Source organism: Excalfactoria chinensis, chromosome 3 (assembly GCF_039878825.1).
Source record: "Excalfactoria chinensis isolate bCotChi1 chromosome 3, bCotChi1.hap2, whole genome shotgun sequence".
In the NCBI taxonomy this organism is placed as follows: domain Eukaryota; kingdom Metazoa; phylum Chordata; class Aves; order Galliformes; family Phasianidae; genus Excalfactoria; species Excalfactoria chinensis.
Genome location: NC_092827.1, coordinates 57,930,469 through 57,954,938, shown reverse-complemented (window position 1 = coordinate 57,954,938; position 24,470 = coordinate 57,930,469). Strand labels below are relative to the sequence as shown.

General features: G+C 40.4%; 1 protein-coding gene across 1 annotated transcript; it reads left to right on the top strand.

Annotated features, from left to right (window-relative positions):
- The first annotated feature begins 878 nt into the window (after positions 1-878).
- Positions 879-23,836, top strand: OPRM1 (opioid receptor mu 1). Its single transcript, XM_072332378.1, has 4 exons — positions 879-1,346; positions 13,918-14,270; positions 15,254-15,774; positions 21,444-23,836. Exons 1-4 carry the CDS (start codon positions 1,012-1,014, stop codon positions 21,480-21,482), a joined length of 1,248 nt encoding a protein of 415 aa, XP_072188479.1. The 5' UTR covers positions 879-1,011; the 3' UTR covers positions 21,483-23,836.
- The last annotated feature ends 634 nt before the right edge of the window (positions 23,837-24,470 follow it).

Genomic DNA, 24,470 nt, shown 5'->3' with positions numbered 1-24,470 from the left:
CTCTTCTTCTGCCATTATCACTCCTGAAATAGCAGGACACGCTCTGCCTGTGGTAAGCACAGACACTGAGTACAAGTCTGTGATGAGGCAGCAGGGGCAATCACTGCCACTCCATCTGCTTCCTGATCACCAGTATTTCTTCTGCCTTACCAATGGAACCCTTCTGATTTCATTGATGAAGCAGTAAAAGAAACGGGTCCTGGTAATTAGCAATCAGCCACCCTGCTGGCACTGCTGGCAATGTCTGTCTGTACACAGAAATGTGCAGATAAGCAGCGGGCAAGTCAAACACCTGATTCAGTGTATGGACATTGCCTTCCAGTAAAGAGAATGGTGTTCATATCTTTCCTTTTGAATGTTATCACATCTGACAACAATCAAACCAATTTCTAGGGGAGAGGGCTCTTATAGGTCTGGAGTGGAAATATCTCCGAAAACTATGAGAATACAGGAGTTCCAAATAATTTCCAAAGCACAATTCTGTCCAGTGTGGTACCACACAGCTCCCCATGTTTTACTTCCAGTGTCAGCTACACTTTCCCCAAGCCACAGAATTAGGGAGGGCACAGTCTGGGCGATATTCTTGATTCACTGCATTAATCAGCTGCACGCTGACCCCTGCTCAGCTCGGGCAGCATCGCCAGACATTTCTTCCAGTTGCCTACCCCCACTTCCCAGGGGAAGGGAACGCTTTAAGGGCTCTCCATCCTCAGAAGCACAGCAGGGCAGACTATACTACAGCAGCACACCCTTAACCCCAAAAAGTGCTTCACTTAACACCTCACGAAGACCTCAGAGGGGAGTGAAGCACCACCTCCCCCCGCTCCGCGTCTTCCCCGCCGCCTCAGCTCCTCCTCCTGGCCCGCCCGTCACACACATGTGCCCGCAGCCAGCGGTGGGGCGCGCCGTCGGGGCGGGTGGGAGCCGCCGCCTCCCCAGCGCCGCCCGCGCTGCGCGTCTCTCGCACTCGGGCGCGGGGAAGCGGTGGCCGCTCTGACGCCGCCTCGTACCATGGCTGTCGCCTACCTTCTGGGGAACGGCTCTGCGCCGCTCTTCGCCGGCGCCCTGGAGGTCCCCTTCGGAGCCAACGCCTCCGCTGCCGCCTGCCGCCCCGCCGTGCCTCCCTGCGCGGCCGCGCCTCCCGGCACATGGGGTAACAGTACGGCGGGCTGGAACCGCTCCGAGCCATGCAGCGGTGCCAACGGCAGCGCGGGTGGAGGGCCATGCGCTCCCACGGGCGGTGGCGGCCCCTCTGTGGTCACGGCTATCGCCATCATGGCCCTCTATTCTGTAGTGTGCGTCGTGGGGCTTTTCGGCAACTTCTTGGTCATGTACGTCATCATCAGGTGAGTGCCGCCGTCGGGCTGCGGAACGGCGTTCCGGCGGCGGCGGGGTTAGGCTGCGGAGCCTCCGCGGAGCAGTGCGATGCGAGGGACTCCTGACTCCTGGGTGCGGGGTGGATGAGTAGAAGAGGCTTTGAGAAAGCGTCGGAGCGAGAGATCGCGGAGGGAAAAAGCGGCGGGACCGAGTGCCCCGTCGGAGATGCTCTACGTGCCCCTAGGGCTGCAGCACCCGTCAGCGCTCCGACCGCGGGATCCGACACTCGCAGCTGTCCGCTGCTGAGGGAGGGTGGAAGGGGACCGCAGCCACCGCGTGTGCTGGTGTACGCACAACGCTCAGCACGCATCTGTCCCCAAACGTGTGCCAACACAAAAGCAAAATATAAACAGCATCTCAGCTCAATGCTTCTCTCTACCTGGATTTATAGATCTTTACCTCGAGTGTAGATATGCGTGTTTTATGCTCGTATACATCTGGGTCTGTGTATGTGTATATACATCCACCCGCAAACACGGGGATCCTGGCAGTTCCCCAGGCTCCCAGCTGTGCTGCAGCACTGAGCGGCATTGTCACCCGCAGGTCCCTCACAAATGTGTCTTTCACGCACGAGGAATCTCATAACCGTAAACCAGCGGCAAGCGGGTGGCAGCGAGATGAAACAGGCTCCGGTGGAGTCCGGGTCGGGTGTTCGGATTCCGTGGAGGAACAGTGCCACCTCCCGGGGGCGGCGGGGCCGAACGGGACGAAGCTGCCCTCGAATGCCCCGGGTCGGGGCTGGCGCGGCACTGGGCAGCTGGCCTTTCCGAACCACGCTTCTGCAGGGAGTGCCCCTGGGGAGTGCTCTCTCCTTGCCGCAGGTCTTGCAGTTCCCCCTGGTCCAGAAGGCAGTCTCTGTCCCTCTGTGCAGACACTGCGTGGTGCTCAGTGGTGGCTGTAACAAGCCAGGGTGATGCTCCAGTGATTCCTTTGGTGTACAACATAGCAGCTGTTGGGGACATGTCTGCAAAGCCCATGCAACTCATAAATCTATCGGGAACATGACTTACACACACCAACGGTTCAGACTATTACAGTTAAGAATCCTACTGGTTTTAGCCATACTTTAGAGGCAGAACTGGGAAGATTCTTAGTGCCATGAGGATTTGGTCAAGCTGAAATCCAAGCTGTCTGTGTGAGAAGTGCTCCTGAATAGGAACATGACTGCAATGGTCTGAGCAAGTGGTGAACGCCTTCCTCTGGGAGAAGAAGCAGATGCACAGTATAACAGAGCCAGGATGGTTGTCAGCAGTGTGTATGTTAGAAGTTTTCCATGGAATTGTATATTTGTACCAGCCATAGCCTGTTCTGGGTTCATATTTCTTATATTAATTAATTCAATTACACTTACACCACAAAGCCAAATTGAATGAGGCACCTGCATTCAGCTTTCTATCTTGAGACCATCTTTCCCAGAGATTAAACCTTAACACAAAAGCCAGAAGCAATAAAAGGCAAAAAAAAATATGTTTTAATTTTACAGAGGAAGACATAAATCAGTTAAATTACCTCCTTAAAACCACTCTGGAATTCTGCAACAGAGATAGAACTGAACCCAGGTCTCCTATGCTTTCACAGCAAGGAGCTTTCCATATGACATATTTCCTTGTCAATTAATATCCTACTCATATTTCCTGATTTAGGATGAAAAAAATCTTGCTTATGGTTGAATAGAATCTGCAGTTTAAGCACCACAACAATGCCTTTCTGTGCTTCTATGTAGGTTTGGTATACTTTGGCAGCTGTAAGGAACTCTGAGTTTTTTCCTGTTGCAGGCTATACTGACATGAGAATATTCCTATATTATATTACATGCGTATATGGAACAGTGAGCTTATGTGCTCATATTCATGAAACCTTAGGTCCCACTAAAGATAGGAGGCAAACCTTTCCCTGGTTCTAATTTGACGTACTATAAATCTCCCTATCTTTATCTACTTTTCATACAGTGACTGCTCAAGAAAAAGGAAGTTCTGATGTTTGGGTTAATTTTGAGATGAATTAATACTACAAGAAAGAAGAATTGAAAGTGATATTGGCAGCTTGTTTACTTTGAAAATGCCAGGAGCTTGGAGGGAGATGCTCAGATGTCTGAAACTGTCCCTATTCACATCTTAGAGTCCAGTGAAAGTTTAGAGTGCTGCATGCTAATACATTGTGCTCAGCTTCTTTGGAAACATTTTGTGGGATAGCTATTAAGTTATTTTTATAAGCAGATGACCTTAAAGCCCCATCCAGTTGTCCCATCTCCTCCATGTGAAGCAGATCTGTGGGCCTGGAGCCAGAGCTGTGCAGGTGCTTGCCTGATGTGGAACTGTCATTATCAATATACAGTGTCATGGGCTTTGTATACCTGTACATTATCATGCAATCTCAACCACCCTCCTCATTCTCCCAAGTGGTTTCTATTAAGCTGAATTATTTCTTCTTGAATTAATTTTTACAACGCATTGTATCTACAGTACGTGAAGCTGAACCCCATGTTACCAACACTGAGCTGTTTCCTTTGTGAGGTATGAAAAATGCCTTCTGAGTGACAGCAATAATAGTCAGGTTTTACTGCCAGCCATGAATTTCGTTATCTGTTTTCCTCATGTGTTTTGTTTAAGCACGAACTACTAATACAAACACAGTGTTATTACAGCTATATTAACAGCAAATGCTACAGCTAGTTGCTGTGGAGTACAAGACAGTGTACAATTAGTATCATCATGTGGCACTGAATTAATTTCAAATCTTTCTAGACAAGTCAGTGGGATATGATGGGGGGGGGGGGGGGGGGGGAAGAAGAATATGGCCTGTGATTAAAGAGGTGTTCACAGTGAAATGTCCTGAGACGGGGGCAATGCCATCAATAGATGCTACCAGCACTCAAAGCAAGAGCAATGCCTTAATTGCTGTGCTAATCATTTTGTCACATATCATAAACAAAGGAGCCTGAGGTGCCCCATGATCCTTCACAGGATGAGGGAAATGCCTTGTTTCATTAGAGTAAGTGATTACACTAGCATTTTGGTTTTTTAAAAAGCCCACTGAATTAAAATAAGGAGAGAAGTCTGCTTTGAGGCAAAAAGCTTTTTACAGCTCTCAACTGTGTTTTGAAAAATAAAATACAAAAATTATGTCTGGATCATCATCTGATTTGGGAAGACTACACCACTGCTGAAACCTCCGCTTACTTCAGCCTGGCTCACTTGTGCTTTGAGAATACTGTTTTAGTAAGAAAGGAACTTGGCATGTAATTTCAATTGTAGGAAGGAATACTCTTCAGAGGAATACTGTGACACGTGGAAAGAAAAAGAAAAGTGAGGAGTTCATAAACAGGATATAGCACATGGGGTGGAGAGAGTGATTTGACAAGTAAGCTGAAAATGACCCACTGGAAATGAACAGAGGTTAAAATGGACTGAAGCAAAGAGTTTTTCCAAAAACAAGCAAACAAAAAACAAAAAAAAAAAAAACAGGAGCTCTTCTTTGCAAAGCAGCACTGAGTTATGGATGCAGTGTGAAAGAAGATCCATGGAATGCCTTGTGGCAGCATAAATCAGGAATTTAGAAACATAGAAATCCATAAAATACATTCTTTTCTTTCCTGCCCACAGCAACTTGAATATCTTTTCATTTGGATGGCACTGCATCTGCCCTCTCCAGGGAGACCTGATAGCGACCTTTCAGCATCTAATAGGGGATATAAGAAAGGGGACAGACTCTTTAGCAGGGTCTGTTGTGATAGGACAAGGGGAAATGGATTCAAACTAAAAGAAGGGAGGTTTAGATTGGGTGTAAGGAAAAAGTTTTTTCGCAATAAAGATAGTGAGACACTGGAACAGGTTGCCCAGAGAAGTGGTGGAGACAATCAAGGCTTAAGGGAATCTAAGTAGGCAAGACCAGCCCAGAAGCTGAGTTCAAAGAGTGGTACAGTGAGAAGATGACCCTCAGCATACCACATTACACAAAGGCATGTGTTTCATTTGCATGCTGTTTGCAATAAAAATTTACCAGCACCCAATGTAAGGTGCTCTCCTCTCCTCCAGAATCAAGAGGAGCTGATTAGATAAAATGCCATCTATACTTTTTTCATTTTGTTTAAGTTATATTGATACAACCATGGTTGATGACATCAGAACAGCCCTGGTCTCTCTGAGGAAGAGGCTAGGTCAGGATGCCCAGCCAGCTCCCACCTGCAGGACTTGGGCTGCCCCTGCAGCACCTCCACCCCTGGGCAGAGATAGACAGGCTGAAAACTTCTCCTCTCACTCAATTTTCTCATAAAAGCCAACCTAATTGCTCTGACTGTTCATGATATCAGTAAAACTAGAACATATTATAATCACATATTATTCGTATTTTAATTACTAGCAAACTAATGATGAGTTAATGTGAGCTAGCATAAGCCTGAAATACTGTTTTGTTTCATTTTAACTTAACACTATTTTGCTTTCAAATCATCAGTCATAGCTTTTAATGAATATTGTTGACAGGCTTTCCTTTTTACATTTTTCTAGAGCAAAAGATGACATACAAAAGTCTCAAACAAAACACAATGTAAGCCAAACAGTCTCATAATCATTACCTCTTTTCCAGGCATAGACAGTAACTGGTGTTTAGACAAAGAAAAGAAGAAAGAGATGCATACCCGTGTGAGACTCCTTTTTAACAGTCTGTTGTACTGCAGACAGACTTCTGGACTGCATTTTGCATCAGCATTTTTTCAGTACCCTTCTGTGGACATTTTTCCATGCAGCAGTCCCAAAAATATCTGAATCTACAATAGGGTTGGAAATAATATGTTGGGAATACTGTTACTTTTCAACAAAGACTGTTTTGAAGCAGTCATTTTCTTAAGTAACATCTGAGAATTCTGAAACATTGTTAAGGATTCTAAATTAGTTATTTTTAAGTCTGGGTGTAAGGATCCTGACTAATGGACACTTTCATGAAAAAAAAGATGTTTTTTATTGGGATTCCCTGTGAAAATGTATTTCCAGTCCTTGATTGCTCTCTTGAAAATACAAAGCTACTCATTATATCTGTATTTTAGGAGAATCTGAGATAAACTATTTAGCGAGTTGTTAGACACATCTCAAGCAGTGTTCTTCTTATAATCATCTGTTTCTTGTTTGGTTTATTCTGTGGAATTTGGATTTCCTGTTGTGTTAGTGTAGATTCTATCACTATCTTTCAAAGACCTTGCTCCTCTTAAAATTGGCTTCCAAGGGTATTCATTAGCATTCCACTGCTTAGCCTGTGTTAACTACCATTCATCTGTTTAACATTAATTTTTTGATTTATTTTTATTTCCCTTTGAATTTGCGTGATGAAAAAAGGTTAAGATGATAGGTGATAAGCTGTAGCTAGTCAAGTAACTGTGAAGGACATGAAATAGCATGTTTTTCCACCTTCTCACAGAGAAGTGTTCAATTATCAGCTATGACATCTTATGTCTCAGATCAGGAATAAAACTTCAAAACAAAACTGTTTGTATAGAATGGGGTGTGTGGCACAGAGCATTGCCAGCATGAGAGAATTTGCTTTCTTGAAGAGGTGTACAGGTGCAGTCTTTCCAGTTCCCCCCTTGCACCCTGCTGAAATCTATGTCAGTCCTGGGATGTGCTGCTTCAGTAGAAAAACATGCAAGGAGCCAGTTTCTCAAATCTTTCTCATAAAGTGATGATGTCAGTGCCTCCCTCAGAGTCCCAGTTCCAGATGGAAACTCGTCCTTGTCACATGGTACCAAATCCATGTTTGTTAGTACTTTATATGTGGTCTTCTCAAAACATAGTCACACTTCCTCTTTCTGTCATGCCTTCCTTCTTCAACTCCAGCTGTCCCCATTCTTCTCTTTTCACAGCCATATCCTCCTCCATGTTCATCCTCTCTCTTGTCCTTTTGTTTCACCTCTATTGCTCCTTTCCAGATTGCACCCAACACTTACACAGGAAGATCCTGATCAGTTACACACAAGAGATTGTACCCTGCATATTTAGCAAAACTCTGCTGTGTATGGTCTCTGACATTGCCTTGAGCCCCATGCTGCTGCTGTGAAAGTTTTTTACCAGGGAGGATTGCCACTGCTGTTCCCCATCACTTCTGTGTGGATTTCACATCTGCTAACAGTAAAACTGTCTTCAAAAGCTTCCCTACCAGCTTCTGTGTCAAGCAGGGGATCTTTCATGTACAGTCCTCACCTGAGGAGATCAGTCTACAAATCAAGAAGATTTGTGGAAGATCTTTTTATCTTCTGAAAATAGTGAAAATAGCTGTTAACTTGCCTCTCCTGTAAAAATGTAATCTCAGTTGTCACTGACATAGTCCTAATCATTTCTCTGACAGCTTTCCTTTGCATGTCTTTGGGCAAAGCAAAAAATTTCAGCATTGAGCACTCGCTGCTGGATAATGGCAATATATTAGAGTTACCATTTTTAACACCTTTGATTTATTTCTCAGAGATGTGTTACACAATAACTGCAAAAACAGCAGCCATTACTGGAGACTCATATGTGCTTCAGTGTCAAACTTGCAGAGATTGAGCTAGAGATGGTTTAATGAACAGACGAGAATGAGTCCAGGAATAATTTGCAGATAATGTTTCCTTTCTTTAACTAGATTGAGGGGAACAATTCAGCATACCAGCAGCTGACTGCACAAGAAATGCAGCATACATGTTGTTGTTGTTTCTTCTTATCATAAAATAGCTCTTTGTGGCTTCTGGGAAGGGAAAAAAGAAATTAGGTTGATGGTAATTATAAGACATTGCAACATTTTATATGTTTGCGTGGCAAGTAGATATGAATATATTTGAAGACCTATTGGTTAATTCTAGTGATATTTTGCATAAACATGTAATAAAAAGATAAGTAATAAGGGAATGATGATAATAAAATAATTACCTTTTAGAACTACTGTGGAATTTGTGTGTTCTGTCTGGAATAATCTCCTTGCTAGTAAATTCCTTCAGTTACACCTGAAGGGAAAGGACCAGCTTTCCTCCGGTAGGTAGGTATTTTTTCCCAAAGATGGAAGCTTATTTTGTTCTCTCTGTGGAGGGACTAAGCTCACTAATTCAAACCAAATAGCAGAAAAAGGGCCTCTATATGATCCCTCTTCGCAGAAAGAAAAAAATAAAAAAAATAAATAAAAAAAGGAAGAAGAAAAATAAATGGTAGGAAAAGCCATTAAAGAAAGCAGCAAGTGAGTTTAGCCCAAAGCCCAACACATTATTGTAATTAATTGAAAACAGGATGAGTCAGATGCCCTCACGACTCTCTGTCATTGGCACCATGTCATTCCTGAAAGGGCTGGTGCTGGAACCTCACAGGCTTTTGTTCAGCTCTCCTGAACCATGGCTGAGATTTGAGTGAAGCTACTAATTGGTTCTGAGTACAGAAGAAACCTGAGCAGATGTTCCTGCATGAAACCTTCTTTCCTTACCCATCATATGTAAGCAAATACCACCAAATAGTGGATCTGCAAATGCTTTAATACAGACCAATATGGGGAAAAGGCATAGTAAGATGACAGAGATAGGATTCCACTCATTTGTGCTATGGAGAAGAAAAATGTAAAATGGGGTCTGAACACTGGGAAGGCAAAGGATGTGTGAGGAAAGAGGTAAGAGCTGAAATAGCTACAGTTCAGCAGTTGTTTGTCATACACTCAGATGCACGTTCCGCACATACCACCAAACTTCATCAGGAAATGTGCATCCCTTTGCAGATGTGTGAGGAAGGAAGAGCACGGCTGCTCTGTGATAGTGCAGCATGCCTTGCTGCATTCCCCACCATGTAAGTCAAGCACGCTGTATGCTGTGCCTTGGCACCTGAAGTGAGGCATCGTATATTCATGGTTTTTTTTTTTAATCCTTCCAATTAACCCACCAACACACTCTTCACAACCTCAGAGTTCTTGTTTTTGCTCACTTATAAATGTAAAATTCGATGGATAAGCCAAATAAATTTTGTCTTTAGGCAAAAGAGGGCTTCCTGTTGCTCTGTGTTCACTGACTGAGTACAGCATTTACACTTCAGTCTCCTTATGAGCAGTGAATGGCAAAGGCTTCAACAAGAGCAACTTCCGCCTCTGTCTGCATCAGCAGCAGGGAATTTTGTTCCCTTCCCTAGTTCAGTTTTTGCTCTGAACTCTGAGTCAGTATAAAAAGTAAGCAAATGTGCTTGCAGTGGCACAGATTCACTCTAAATAAGCATGAACATTTTCTGCTATAATTGCGTGCCTGCTGGAGTTGTCTTTGTTTTTATTTGGTGTTTGGATGCTTCTCCTGGGAGACTTATTTTTGAAATACATCCATGTATACAATCTCCTATTGAGAACATAAATCGAAAGGACAAGTTGATTGTTAACCCATGTGTCACTTGCAGTCCAGGTACAGACTGAGTAGTAATGTGCTTGCACAAATTCATTTTTTGTTTGATTGTTGTTGTTTTGTTTTTAAGAAAATGTGAGTCATGTTATTTGTTCTTCTCTTTTGAGCTATTGAGGCTTAAAAATGTTTTCAAAAAATCAATCACCTGCAAAGGTGATCAGCTGAAGATGTCACTGTAGGAGTGGGTAAGCCAGAATCAGAGCTGTGGTGTGTCTTGCAGCAAGAGGGAGAAGCACAAGGGTGCATATCACTTTCCTCTGACATGACTGGGAGTTGCTCATGGCCCCTGCTCAAGGTGCTGTTATACTTCCTGCAGTTGAGGCAGGGTCTTGTTAGGTTTTATAAGTCAGTAACTCTAGTTTGATGATTTTTTGGATAGGTTTGCAAACTACAGCTGGCCCATGGCTTACCAGTCTAAGGCTTTTATGTATCCTTGAGTGTCAGGAATTTAGTGACTATTTCAATAGAATTCTCATGTTTTTCCTTACTGCTTTCTTCTTACTTCCAAGTGAATTCCAGTTGGGTGGATCTCTAGAGCTCAAATCTTCAAACTTCAGATATATTTTGAATCTTTGCTGGATAGAGCGGGGATAAGGCAAGGCTGAATATGACCTAAAGAATTAGACAGACTTGAAGCTGTAAAACTTAACTGTCATATCATATTTTTTTTAAAAAGACACTTAATAAAAAATTAATATTTTATGATACAAAATATACTCTGATGAGATAGAAAAAGTGTGCTAGTGGGTATGTGAATCATAATGAGCATATTTAATTTTAATATTAAGAGCAATACTGAGGTAAATGTTTCCCACTCTAGTGGCCTTGAATCGCACAGCAAGAGCAGTATCCATTAAAAGATTGTATTTATGTGCACAGTGCTGTTGGTATTATAAGAAAGTTTTACAGGTAGCCCATGACTTCAATTGCATATCTGAAGTATATTTTGTTACAGTTGTGTCCTATGATAGAAATGTCTTCTTCAAATAGATTGACTGATAACTTAGCAAAAGGTAAAATAAAAGCCAAGATCAAGACTTTGAAGAGCTTTGTTTTCAGGACTGTTATTTTTTGTGCTTGTTAAAATCAATTCTGTCAATATTTATTTTTTCATACAAATTAAAACAATCCTAGTGACACTGATAATCTACTTATTTGGAGAAATACACCTTCAACAAAATGTACTTCTTAGCAATAATGTCCTTATAAAATCTTGATATATTCAGTACAGAGAAATATCAGATCCCATGAAAGTCACTGAAAAGAGTATTGTGGATTTCAATAGGCTTTTGTTCATGAAGCAATTGTGGAGGTAAATACTTTCTAGCACCATGAAAGCTCTACTTCCTTTCTTTGTAAGAAAAGCATGATTATAAATACGTAGGTTACAAGAGGACATCAAGCAGAATTTTTCATTAATAGTTTCCAGAGTCTATTATGTGAAATTACTACATGAAATAATGGAAATTCCAAGAACTTTTAGGCTTAAATTTGTGTAGCATTAAGTGGGGCCCATGGTAGTATCAGTGAAGAATTGCTATTCCATTTATTCAGAGCTTTTCTCTGCCTTTCCTTTAGCCTGCTAAGCTGAAAGTGATTTACCTATTGGCTGATGCTTGGGGTTTTTTTTTGTTTCTTTGTTTTGTGGTTTGTTTGTTGTTATTTTATTAATTATTATTATTATTATTATTATTATTATTATTATTATTATTATTATTATTATTTACTTTGTCAAGCATTATCTTTGAAGCACTGTAATGGCTTTAATTACTGATAAAAAAATCATTATCACAAGTTGATGATGATGTGCTTTCTGGTCAGAATTTCTACAGACTCAGATATGATGGCAGTGGCATTTAGCTGCATACCTAAGCTTGTATATTCTTCTCCAGCCATGAATACAGAGTGATCATTTCAAAGCTGAGAATGGTCCAGCATCATGGGTGAGGGCGCTGAGTCTTCATTTGTCTTTTCTCAGCTTCTGAGGGCTCAGAGCCATTGTCCCTCCTCAGCCATTATTGCTATTGCTGCCTGAGCCAATCAGGCTGGAGCAAACTGTGCAGTCTGCTCAAACTGGCATCAATCATCCAAGTTTACTCTCTGGACAGAGCGTTTGCTAATCTGGGAACTGTTGTAAGATCTGTAGAGAACACATTCATTTTTTATAAACAACAAGAGAGATAACAAAGAGAGGGCTTATTGCAACCTTTTTTTTCCTTAGTAAAGTCATTATTGAAATATTCCTATTTTCATTCTCCTCTCCAAGGTTCTTCAACAAATTGCCCAGCAAATATTTTCTCCACCTTCTAAATTGCTTTTAGAGCTGGAGCTCACTGTGCCTCTCCCACACTGAAATCCTGTGCATTTTTTTCTAAGTTATTCCCTGCAAATAGAGGCACAGATGCTTGCAGCAATGTCTTCCTAAATTGCTGTTACAGTCTGTTGGATAAAGGGAGTACTCCCCTTAAGAAAAGTTTGCAGGGTACATTAACTTCAAAGAATAGATTTTATTTAAAACTTGAAAGATCATAGTTCTCAGCACAGCAGTCAAGTAACAGCTTGGGTCTACATGAAGAATGTTTAAAAGAACACCTTGGACTGTCATTAACATTGCTATTGGATCCTCATGCACAGTGTGATGAAATGAGAGAAGAAAAACAGCATGAACTTCATCAGATGTTCATCATAAAAGTTATCTAGTTACATTCAGGAAGAAATCTGCATCCCTCCAGCCCCTAACAAGATGTTCCAAAGTTGTGCTCCCTCTGTAGCCCTGTCATGGGCTCTTTGAAGCTGACTAATGTTCTGAAGAGATCAGAGAAAAAAAAAAAAAAAGAAAGAAAAAAAAAAAACAACCATTAAATACTGTATTTTACACCTTGTCTTATCCAACAGATTGCCCAAAAGGTCTTTTTAAAGGGCTGTTCCACTTGCAAATCAGTCTATTCAGTATAAAATGTCTGATCAAATACTGTACTTATTACTTTGCAGAATCACAGGGGAATTTCATCGCAAGAGCAAGCCATCTAAACCCCCAAAAGCTGGCCTCAGCACCTAGCAACCTCAGCAGCAATCAGGAAAAACTAGCCAGGAGTGATTACTTGGAGTGAAATGTTCGTTGTGCTTCTGGAAAATAGATCATCCTCACAAATAGTGGATGTCAGGTGCTACTGATGTGACACAAGAACTGTAAAGGGCTCTTGGGAAAAAAAATAAATAAATAAATAAAAAATCTATGAAACAAAGGAATAATTTTAATTCTACATTTAGGAATGCAAACACAAAGTATATAAAGTTTCCCTGCTCAGCTGTGGTTGGTGTGATGTATTTAAAGTTCAGAAAGTGTTTTTTGTGTTAGTGCCACAGACTTAAGGAAAGAAGGGAGTTTAAAATAGTTTGAAGTCTCACCTGTCAAAATTGACACTGTGGAGCAGAACAGTGCATGCATACCTACTTTAAGCAGCAGGGCTAAGTGTCCACCGAGGGCTGGCAGTTTTATTGATATGCTCAGTTCATGTGGTTGATAGCATCTGTCTTCTCATTCGGTTGGAATATCTATCCAGTTTGTGTAGGACCCTGAGACCAGTAATAATAGTAACCATAATAGCAGTACCCATCATAACAAATTATTTTTAAACCATTTGATTATTAGCAGGTTAGTCTTAAAACAAAAGCCTTTCATGCTTATTCCATATGTAATTACATCATTGCTACTCCACAACCAAGAAATGCTGTGTGCTCCATTGTTGTAGACCACGATTCTTGACATGGCATGAGAAGATACACAATGTCTATCAATTTAGTCCAGTGACCAGTGTGTACAAACATTTATTTTTTTTTCAGCCCTGTTAGTGATTCTTTAGCAATCATAATGTTGTTTCTTCTATGTATGTCATTTCTGCACAAATTAATTTCATGTTTTCTTATCCTTCTTATACCTGTTAGGTTATATCTGACTGATTTATAAGCATTATTGTAGATAAACCAGAGCAAGATAATTTGATTTAAAGGTGAACAGTAGAAGAAATGATCTGTAATACTATTTAGCATGTTATTTCATGGAAGTAACTTATAGATGGTGCACTGGCCTCAATTTTGTTTATTGTTGTTAGCTGGAGTCATTCACTTTCTTTGCTTTTTTTTTTTTTTTTTTTTTCTAGATACACAAAAATGAAGACTGCCACCAATATCTATATTTTCAATCTTGCATTGGCAGATGCACTAGCAACAAGTACTTTGCCATTTCAGAGTGTGAATTACTTGATGGGAACATGGCCATTTGGTACAATCCTGTGTAAGATTGTTATATCCATAGACTACTACAATATGTTCACCAGTATCTTTACACTCTGCACCATGAGTGTTGATCGCTACGTAGCTGTTTGCCACCCAGTCAAGGCCCTTGATTTCCGTACCCCCAGAAATGCCAAAATTGTCAATGTCTGCAACTGGATTCTGTCTTCTGCCATTGGTCTGCCAGTTATGTTTATGGCAACTACTAAATACAGGCAGGGTAAGTCTTGCTTTTTGTTCTCAAATTGAATATTTCAATATTTAAAATCCTTTTTGCGTTGTTTCTTTTTATTGTAGTGGTGTTGAACTAATTTCTGACCTGCTGGCTGTATAAAGTTATGCCAAAATCCATCTTTAACAATTTTGCAGCTAGCCCTAGTTGATCAGACACTGCATTGCATGTGATCAGTCTTTGATGACTTGCAGCTCCAGCAGGAACCATGAGAATCCTGTTCCACACAATTACTGCCATGTTTGGAAAAGCATCTGTGCCCCCCTTCTTGACAAGAGGACCAGTGGTATCCTGGTATGGCAGCGGATCAAGAGAAGTTATCCTCTTCCTCTCCTCTGCCTTGGCGTGGCTGCTTCTGGAGTACTGTATCAGTACTGCACAGAAGGCACTGTTTTACCCAATATATTCTTGCTGAAGTTGGCAGTCACAGATAATGAGTATATGTTTTCAACTTTGCCTGGCAGGGTATAGTACAGAACTCAGAGTATGTTCTGGAGCACTAGCTCTCAGAGATCTTCCTTCAAATGACAGCATTTCAGCGTATATAAAAATCGATCCATAGTGCATAGTTACCAAGTGTCATACCATCCTCTTCCCTTTCGCCCTGAAATGTCCAAATTTGCTGCAGCTACAGTGGTTAAATCATCACCAGGTTTTATATCAGAAGTGAGCCAAAGTTTAAACATTTATGCCAATTCAGCTTTTCTGGAATTCTACACAGAATTTGAAGCAATATAAAGCAAAGGAGAACATGTTACTTTTGGGGTTTGTTTTTCTAGCTGAAGCTTCCTACATGTTTTGCAACACTGTGTCCTATTACTGTTTGTACCAATGACAGATTACAGATTGTTTGTTTTTGTTATTTACATAATGAAAATTAATCTATTTGCTTACAGTATTTAAAAACATATTTAAAGGAAAGCAAGTATAAACTGACCATCTTGTTCTCTGCTGTTTTCTTCTTTCTCTAGGCTCTATTGACTGCACACTTACATTCTCCCACCCTGCTTGGTACTGGGAAAACCTACTGAAAATCTGTGTGTTCATCTTTGCCTTCATCATGCCAGTCCTAATAATTACTGTGTGCTATGGACTGATGATTTTACGGCTGAAGAGTGTCCGCATGTTATCTGGCTCTAAAGAGAAGGACAGGAACCTGCGGAGGATCACAAGGATGGTTCTTGTAGTGGTAGCAGTGTTCATCATCTGCTGGACTCCTATCCACATTTATGTCATCATTAAAGCCCTGGTCAACATCCCAGAAACTACTTTCCAGACTGTCTCCTGGCACTTTTGTATTGCTCTAGGTTATATAAATAGCTGCCTCAATCCAGTCCTGTATGCATTTCTAGATGAGAATTTCAAAAGGTGTTTCAGAGAGTTCTGCATCCCCACCTCCTCAACTATTGAGCAGCAAAACTCCACCCGGGTCCGACAAAATACTCGTGACCATGCTTCCACTGCCAACACTGTGGACAGGACTAACCATCAGGTATGACTAGCAGTGGAGATGTCATCTCTGGATCCGGGCCTCCCGCTTGGAGATGACATGTATTCTGAAGTTACAGTTTATACTGATTTGTAGCTATTTAAAGGTCTGAACACCTTCAAGGCTACATTTGAAGCTGGTGTATTCATACACAGGGACCCCAGTTATGCATGGTGTTGGTTCTTTTCCAGTTTAGTTGATTCCCAGAAGCTGAGTGCTTTGCTTTCAAAGGTACCTTGCATGGTTGGGTCCAGTGTTTATGTGTACACACAACATCCAAAACAGAGTGTTTCATTTACAGAATGTCTACACCAGGTGAATGTTTTGAACAGGTTGGAGAATAGTCACAGATTTCTCTATTCATACTCCTTGTTTGCTCCTACAAGACTGCTGTGTCTCTCTCTTGCTGTTTCATCAACGAACTGAAAAGAGAAAAAGCTGTGCATATACACTTTTTGATTAAGCATACAAGGAAGGCCTACAAGGCCCTGTTTCTGCTGGAAGGGATGTAAGAAGTAGACAAAAGGCTTCTGCATGCAGTTCTTGTGCTAGATCATTATCTGTGTTGGCTAGTGTGGGTTTATATATATATAAATATAAAAATATACATACACGTTAAGGAGTGTTGTACTGTTTTGCCATTTAAGGTACACAGAGCATTCCTTCTCTATGTAGAAAAAGCCTTCAAGTAGAAGAGGCTTTGTAGCACAGCAGACACACCAAGAGAAAAATATCAAAAAACTCATTTCTATTCAGAATGTATTTTCTTAGCTTTTGCAAAAAAAGTCCATTTGTTACATATTTAACATTCATGTTCCTGTGATGATTCCCAAGTTGCCAAACCACATTCCTCAGTGAAATTCAAGCAAAACATAAAAGCAAATTATGGCATTCTAGCAAAGAAAGTACTAGAAAGGGTTTTAATCTTCTCTGGAATTCACTGAAGAGAAGAAAGACACAAGCCTAGTTCCTTCCTTGCCACATCACCTTTTGGAACATCAGCAGTATACTTAGATTGCTCCTACGTGAGCTGCTTGGCTGCCCCTTCAGCCACAAGCTAAGCACCTTCTTGAGGTGCAGAAGTCAGTGGTTTCTTGTCTAAGAAATAGCTTATGTGCCAAATATGGGCCATTGGGAAGCCAATAGTGCATTGTAATTGCACCAGAAAAGAGAAGAAGCAGGCTGAAGGGAGAGGAATAAGGTGTATTAAGCATCTGCAGTTGGTGATGTCACAAGCACCTGACTCTTACACGCCAAAATGTGGCCTGTGAAATCAGTCAGCACCTGCTCAGTCTTTGACAAAAAATATTAAGACTTCACTGTTGTTGTCCAAAGAACTGATCCAGTTTCAGGCTCATGTTTTTTCTCACACAGAACAGGTTCTCACTTGGGAATGGGGGGGATCTCACAAGGGAAAGCTGTGATTATGTTGGCTTACCCAAACTTCAGTGGCTGTGCAGTACGTCCAAATGTGTCATGGGCCCATACATGTATGTATGTATGTATATAGTATTCATTATATGAAGCAAAAGCTTATTCGATAGATTGAGCTCTCACTAGTGCATTTGTGATCCTCAGTGGAGTCGATTTTGTGCACATCTGACAACAGACTTTACCTAGTAAGTGTCCATCATTTTACAGTGCAGTTTGGAGGCATATGTCTTCAACATTTACTTGCAAATCTTTTTATAAATTTTAGAAGAGCTGTAGCCTTCTGAGTTTCTACCCTTAGCAAAAATTATTATGGTACAGGCAAAGGCTGATTAAAATAAAGCCTATTTTGCTGTACAGAGAGCAAACACAGAAGATGATCCTTCTCAAAAAGGTTGCAATCTACACCATGAGAGGGAGCCACGTGAGGTAGGGACAGAAGTTAGCTTTTTAATGGCAGTAGGGAACAAGCTAATCAAACAGTTGGAATTTTGGCTGATTGATTTTACTCATTTCCTTCAGCAAGTAGCAGTGGAACTAGTTAAGCAGAGATAAAGCATACTGAAGAGAAGTGAAAGGGAAGGTGCTGAAGAGAAATGGAGCTGACAGGAAGAGTGCAGAAGAGAAGGGGGAACATCAGGAATAACATCAGACAGAGGCAGTGAGAAACTGTAAGAACTGAACTGTAAGAAATTGTGTGACTTCCCAGCTTTCCCTGCTTCTGTAACCCTTCCTCGCAACTTGCTAGCGGGTTTTCCTGAGGCCATGAAGAAGACTTACTCCTGTCCTCGTAGGTTTGTTTACATAGTCTGGTATTTAAGAGAATTTAAACTGGCCCAGTCATTCCCCTAACCACCATCCAGCAGTCCTTGCTTTGGCAGATGTTGCCGCAGTCTGTCAGACACACACTCTGGATCAGACCTGAACCTCCTCACTGTGGTGCTCCCTGGGTGCATCACACCGGCCAGCAACAGCAGTATTTCTCATCCTCTTCAGAGGTGATGGAATACATTCACAGCAAGCCATGTTCACAGCTGATTATTAAACTTCATTTTTATATTTTTGCAAAACCATGACAATTTTCTTCTACAACAGACTTTTCCATAAGAGACATTTTTGGTGTATCTTGCCATCAAAATGACAGAGAGGTTGTAAGACTTCTACTCTGAGAAGGTTCTCTGAGTAGTACTGACAAATGTAACATTGTATTTATTTATGTTAGACAGAAAAAGCCCTAGGGTGAATGCAGCTTTTTCTCAGAAAATGTAAAAAAGCACTTTGCTCAAACAGTTGGTGAGCTTCTGTAAATTCTATTGACAGGACATTCTTTTCACAGGTAAGTGCTTTCTGTATAGGCAAGCCTAGCCAGCTTATCTGTATCGATCTAAGTATACTGACAAGCTCTTTCTTGTATAGATAAGGCCTTGGAGAGCATTTGCTATGAATTCTAATTGCACAACTGTATAGTTGTGGGCGCAGTTCATGTTATTTTCAAAGAAACAGCTGTTCTGCAAGTTGCTTTTTTTGCCAAGTGAGAATTCTTACTCCCGCTAAAGGTAATGAGAATTGCAGGCACTCAATTGCAGAACAGCTTGGGGCCTCACATCTTAAAGCACTTAAAATAAGCATTCACTTCTGGAAGTAACAATCATGTTTTCTATCAGTGCAAAAGCAGGAACAGCAAACACAAACGTTCATATTACTCCGAGTTTAGATATTTGCCTTTGGCTTATTTCATGAGTCTTTGAGATTGCTGAAAGATTTTTCTGGATTAAGAATTTGATTACAGTTTTATCAGCATTTAGGAAAAGTACAAAACAAGTTCTGACATCCCCCAGAAATGCAGCACTGATGGTGTGAGCATTTATAAAAATTGTGTGTGCTGAGTGGAGCAGCTTGTTTCTGAGGGAGAAAAGACTGATGGCTAGTCAGGCACCCAGATATAGAAATAAAAAAGATACTTGAGTAAAGAAAAATTAGTTTTAGTTGAAATGAGAAAAAATTAAGTACTTTCTTACACGTTAGTTTTCCTAGCACTCTGTGACAGCTTACAAACAAACATGGGGAGTACTGGTGAATCCTGTGCAGTAGCCTGATAAAAGCTGTACGGATTCCGTAACTTCAGTCTCTAGCAGATTTCACATCTGCCTGTTTTAATGAAGAAATAAAAATAAAAAACATTTCTGTCAAGAATTCTACAAGTTTCTATTAATTTAGCAGATTGTTAAAAGCTAGGTATTTTTCCGTGGCTGAGTTGCACAGACGTAGGACCCTTATAATCTTCTACAGAGCAGAGAAAACAGAATGTTTTCTGGACAATTTAATTAAAGGAGTTAACAAGTATAAACAATGCCATGAGGACTGAAACTAATTAAATGAATCCTAAGGCTGCATATTTTTGTGATTCATTCCTTAAACTGGAAATTAAAATACATGGACATCAGAACTTTTTTATTCCATGAGGTAAATATTCTATTACAGAATCACAGAATTGTAGTTGAAAGGGATCACTGGACATCACCTCATCTTCCAACCCCCAAAAACAAGGTCACACAGGAAAGCACTCAAAAAGGTTTTGAATGTCTCCAGAGGAGACTCTGCAACATCTCTGGACAATCTGTTCCAATACTCTATTGCTATCAGAGTAAAGTTCTTCCTCATGTTAATATGAAACTTCATGTGTTCCAGTTTGTGCCCATTGCCCCTTGTTTTGTCACTGGGCAATTAAAAGTCTGGCACCATCTTCTTGACTCCTGCCCATTAGGTATTTATAAGCATTTATAAGATCCCGTCTCCAGGCTTCTCCAGACTGAGCAGTCCCAGCTTCTCAGCCTTTCCTCATAAGCGAAGCTTTTCAGGCTTCTCATCATCACCCACCTCTGCTGGATTGTCTCTAGATGATCCCTGTTTTTCTTGAACTGAAGAGCCCCAAACTGGACACAGTACTCCAGGTATGGCCTCACCAGGGTAGAGAAGAGGGGAAGGATCACCTCCTTCAGCCTGCTGGCCACCACACTTTTGCACCCCATTGGCCCAGGGTATCACTGGGTTTCTTAGCCTTAAGATCACACTGCTGGCTTATGGCCAACCTGTTGTCCATCAAGACACATAGGTCTTTCTCTGTAAAGTTCCTCTTCAGCAGGTAATTCCTTTCCAGCAGGAGATTCAATTCAGAAGTGAAAAAAACTTCAAAATTCAGTTCTGAATCTGGATTTCTCCAAAAGTCAGATATTCTGATTCAAAATTATTTTCTAATAGAATGTTGCTGTGGAGGAACATTTTCAATATAGAATAAAGAAAGCCCCTGATTATATTATGCTGAATTGAACTAGTTTAAGTTATGTTTTGGCTTTGGATCAATTTATCTCCAATTAGTATTCCTAACAGATGTCACTTCTGAAAGTGCCTGGAAAACAGAGTTTATTTTCTAACCGCTTTCTCCTCCAAAATTCCTAAACAGATGCAACATGTTGCCCTCTTCACAGTTCTCATCTCTGACTCTGCTTTCCATAAATAAACACCTTGCTTATAATATCTCCCTATTTTTGACAATTTCTGATTGCTGAGCAGTAAAAAAAGGTTGCAGGTTTTCAGGATATAATGTGTAGTAAGCAGATTTCCTTGATGAAAATTTGTGTGGATATCATGCCTGTACATGAATAGGCCTGGATACTATGGGCACCCAAGGCAGAGGGATGTTTGTGATTATTTCCTGGTGTAAGTCCATCTCACACAGAATATAAACTGGATTTTTAAATTCAAATCCAGGAGCTAGCCAATTTACTGATGTGAATAAAGAAAGCACGCTAATATAGTGTCTAGAATACCAGCTTCCCAGCAGTTGCTGCAAATACAATAGTGAAAGTGAGTGAGTGAAATCCTTCTCTACAAATGAAACTCATGGAGGATTCCCAACTAGAAGGAAAACTTCTGGCTGGCTATGAAACAGTCTCTTATGCAAACACGACAGCACTGAACAATTGTTTCTGTGTCGTTAAAGTTCAGACACAAAATTTGTTTCTTACCATTACCATTCTCTCTACCTTGTTGTATTATGACAAAGACTCATCCTCGCCCTGCTTCCTGGGCTACCAGCTCAGCTTTACAGGGCTGGGTAATAGCAGCAAATGAGATGTAAATACCTATTTAAAAAACACACGCTGTAAACACACAAACTGGTGGGGGGCTGGGGGTATAAAACAAGTAATTGCTCATTGTATTTGCAATTTCTTTCCTTTCAGTTGGAACTCCAAGAAGCTGAAACCACCCCACTGCCGTGACAGGGTCTGCTGCAGTATAGCTCTCAAAGCAATTGCAAACCAGTGCCACAGTGTTTCTGTGCAGTCCACTATGGGAAGGTGTAGGATATGCTTTCCCTCAAAAGAGAAAAACCAAAACAAAAACAACAATAAAAGAATAATCATAGAGGAAAGTGCCTGCTTTTCCAGTCTGTCAAAAACTGCTTCTGCAGCACTTCTACATTGCTCGTAACAGAAGCATGAAACTCAATGGCAAGCAGAGCCAAAAGGTATGGGGGCTTTCCAAGCTGCACTGTTCGAAACAGTCATATTATATATACAACTGTTAGTCTAAAAGCAAAGCTATCTGATATGCTCTGGCAAGTTACAATGGCGTTAAACAGGTTGGAAACAAAAGTTCAAAAGACAGACACTTTTGAAAAAGAAGTTGAGCTTATAATGACAGGAAATAATGGGAAATGGAGTTGGGTCTGTGATTTACATTTAAATTTTTTTTTTTGTAGAGGTGTTGTCTGTGTAGGTTGTTTGTGTGCCAAAGTCTCACAGGATCATCTAGAACAACATGTTGGAAACAAGAGTTCTTCACTTATAAAGATTGCATGTTCCAAAACTTCAAAGGAAAAATATTTCCTTCAGTGATCATTTAAAGAAAAGAAAAACCTCCAAGCATCACCACTCTCTTCTTACATAAGAACTTTTACAATCAAAACAATGAGGTATAAGTTCACCTAGTAGAGTAAATGAAAATATCCCATGCTGTTACTAGTAGAATTATCCCAAAAAAAGCATTGACTCTGTTACTGTAAACTCCAACGTGAATCAGCGTGAATAGATGTACAGCTATCAGCTTGTCAGAGCTGGCACAGGCAACCAATGAATTCTCTTTAATTTACCAGATTTCAACTGCCCTGTTGGCAGTGTCTCAAACTTGGAAGTCAACAACAGTCCTTGTGTGAAGTGGTTGGAAGAGTTAGCACATCAGAACTGCTTAAAATATATATATATACCTTTTGATAGATTTTTTTTTCCCTTAACCAAACCCATGTGTTTGCTTTTCTAACTAACTTAATGCAGTCTGCCTTTCCATTTTGTGTTAGCTAGTAAAACATGAAGATTTATGAAAGAAACATCGTACTGAAGTAAATGTCATCCTAGTAAATGTCATCCTATCTATTTTTTTGTATGGAAAATAGAGATATCCATGTAGATAACTTGTGGTGCAATAGTGTTTTCTAGCCATTGTTTGTTTCTTGCTTTGTAAATAAACCATCAGTAGTTAAGTGGGGGGGGCAGGGCAATATACTTAAGTGTACTCTAAAATACAACTCTATGGAACAGGGTTTTCTTTCTATTTCTTCTTATTTATTTCTTAATTTCACTATTAAAACTCATGTAACAGAATATGCTTTTAGTGTGAAGACATTTGTTTCTGCCTTGGATTATGTAATAAAGACTGAAGGACAAATCCTTGTAAGTTGTTAATTGAAGTAACACTACTCTTGTTTCATCAGTGTGATGCAGCTAAATATGCAGACTTTTATATCAGCATAATATGAAATTAGATGTAGCAGAAGTGCCTTTTTTCCATTTTCTGTTAAAAATTCTGCCGTGCTGCCATAGAGATTCCATATTTAATTTTGCATTAGCCTAGCAAGATTTCCTCATAGTCATCATTAAAGTTTAAACCAGGTCTGTCATCATCTAACTTTAAAAAAGCATGGGATAGAAACTTGAAAAAAAAAAAAAAAAAACTGGATGTGTTCATTTGCACTACATAGCAGTATTATTTAACTAACAAGAACATAAACTAAAGAGGAGATTCAAATTAGTGCTGTCCAACAGAACTGAGTCTAGCAGGATCTGAACAGTCCACCATGCTACAATATACCAAGCTGAAATACACTGAACATCTATTACAAAAGCCTTCAGCAGTAAATCAGGAAGAAAACTAAGATAATAGTTTAATGGCTAGTTTGAAGTACCTTAGCTGTTATAGAATTTGCATAATGAACTGAAAACATCATTTCTATACTTGGAATATAACAAAGCTCACAGGTAAAATCCTATGACTTTCCAACAGCCAAAAGTTTTAAAAGATATTTTAGGATTCTACAGTCCAATAATTAATTGAGCAACCTCACTGTAAATATTTTTAGTAGTACTAATGTTGTTGTAGGCATAATGGTCTAAGGATATGAGGAAGCAAATTTTATTATCAGAACATTAGCAAAAATAAGTTAAATGCCTTGTTTGTTTATCAAAAGACATGGATGTTCGCTGACAGAGCTGTGGAGAAAGTATCATGTTGTTTTGCAATCTGTGTATCTTCATTGTAATCCTTCAATAAAAATGCTTGTGTTTCTTGTGTACTTGCACATACTGTATTCACATCACAGCACATGTTGATCATCATGCCCCTTTCTAATAGCTCAGCTCTAGAAAATGCTGTGCTATCAACCAATACCAACACATCACCTTGGAGGTTCTCATATTATCTGACTGCTTTAAAGAACAGCTACCGTGTTTAATTTAAAAAAGAGGACATGCAGATAGTTCATTTCTTTTTAAGAGGCATACATACCCATTTCTGTGATTCTGTAATGCATACACACAGCACACAGGGCCTCAGAGAAGTTTTATGTGTAGAAGAAAGCAAATAAATCTTCAGTATTAATGGCCCTTCTGTATGTCCCTTATGCACACACATTTCTTAATGACTACAAGTAAGCCAAAGCAAGCCAGCAGCTGCTCTCATCTTGTTCCTAGCCTATGCAAGACCCTAGAAAACCCTGTTGTCCTCAAGGAACGTATCTGCTGCCACCAGTATTCCTTCTAGCCCAATGATACAAGACAACAGAATCCCAAGAGAAAAAAAGATAACACAAAACTGCAACAAACCCCATGTTCCACTTGTCTCATAGACACCATCAAACCACAAAAGAACTGAGCTTAGCAAAATACATGCTGGTGTCAGGAAAGGACTGGAAAGTAATGTGAACATACCACAGT

Excerpts from the sequence above, each read along its gene's own strand:
- OPRM1 (XM_072332378.1), top strand. The coding sequence starts at position 1,012 with ATGGCTGTCGCCTACCTTCTGGGGAACGGCTCTGCGCCGCTCTTCGCC. Across the intron at positions 14,271-15,253 it reads AACTACTAAATACAGGCAGG|GCTCTATTGACTGCACACTT; the intron begins GTAAGTCTTGCT and ends TTCTTTCTCTAG. Across the intron at positions 15,775-21,443 it reads TGGACAGGACTAACCATCAG|TTGGAACTCCAAGAAGCTGA; the intron begins GTATGACTAGCA and ends CTTTCCTTTCAG.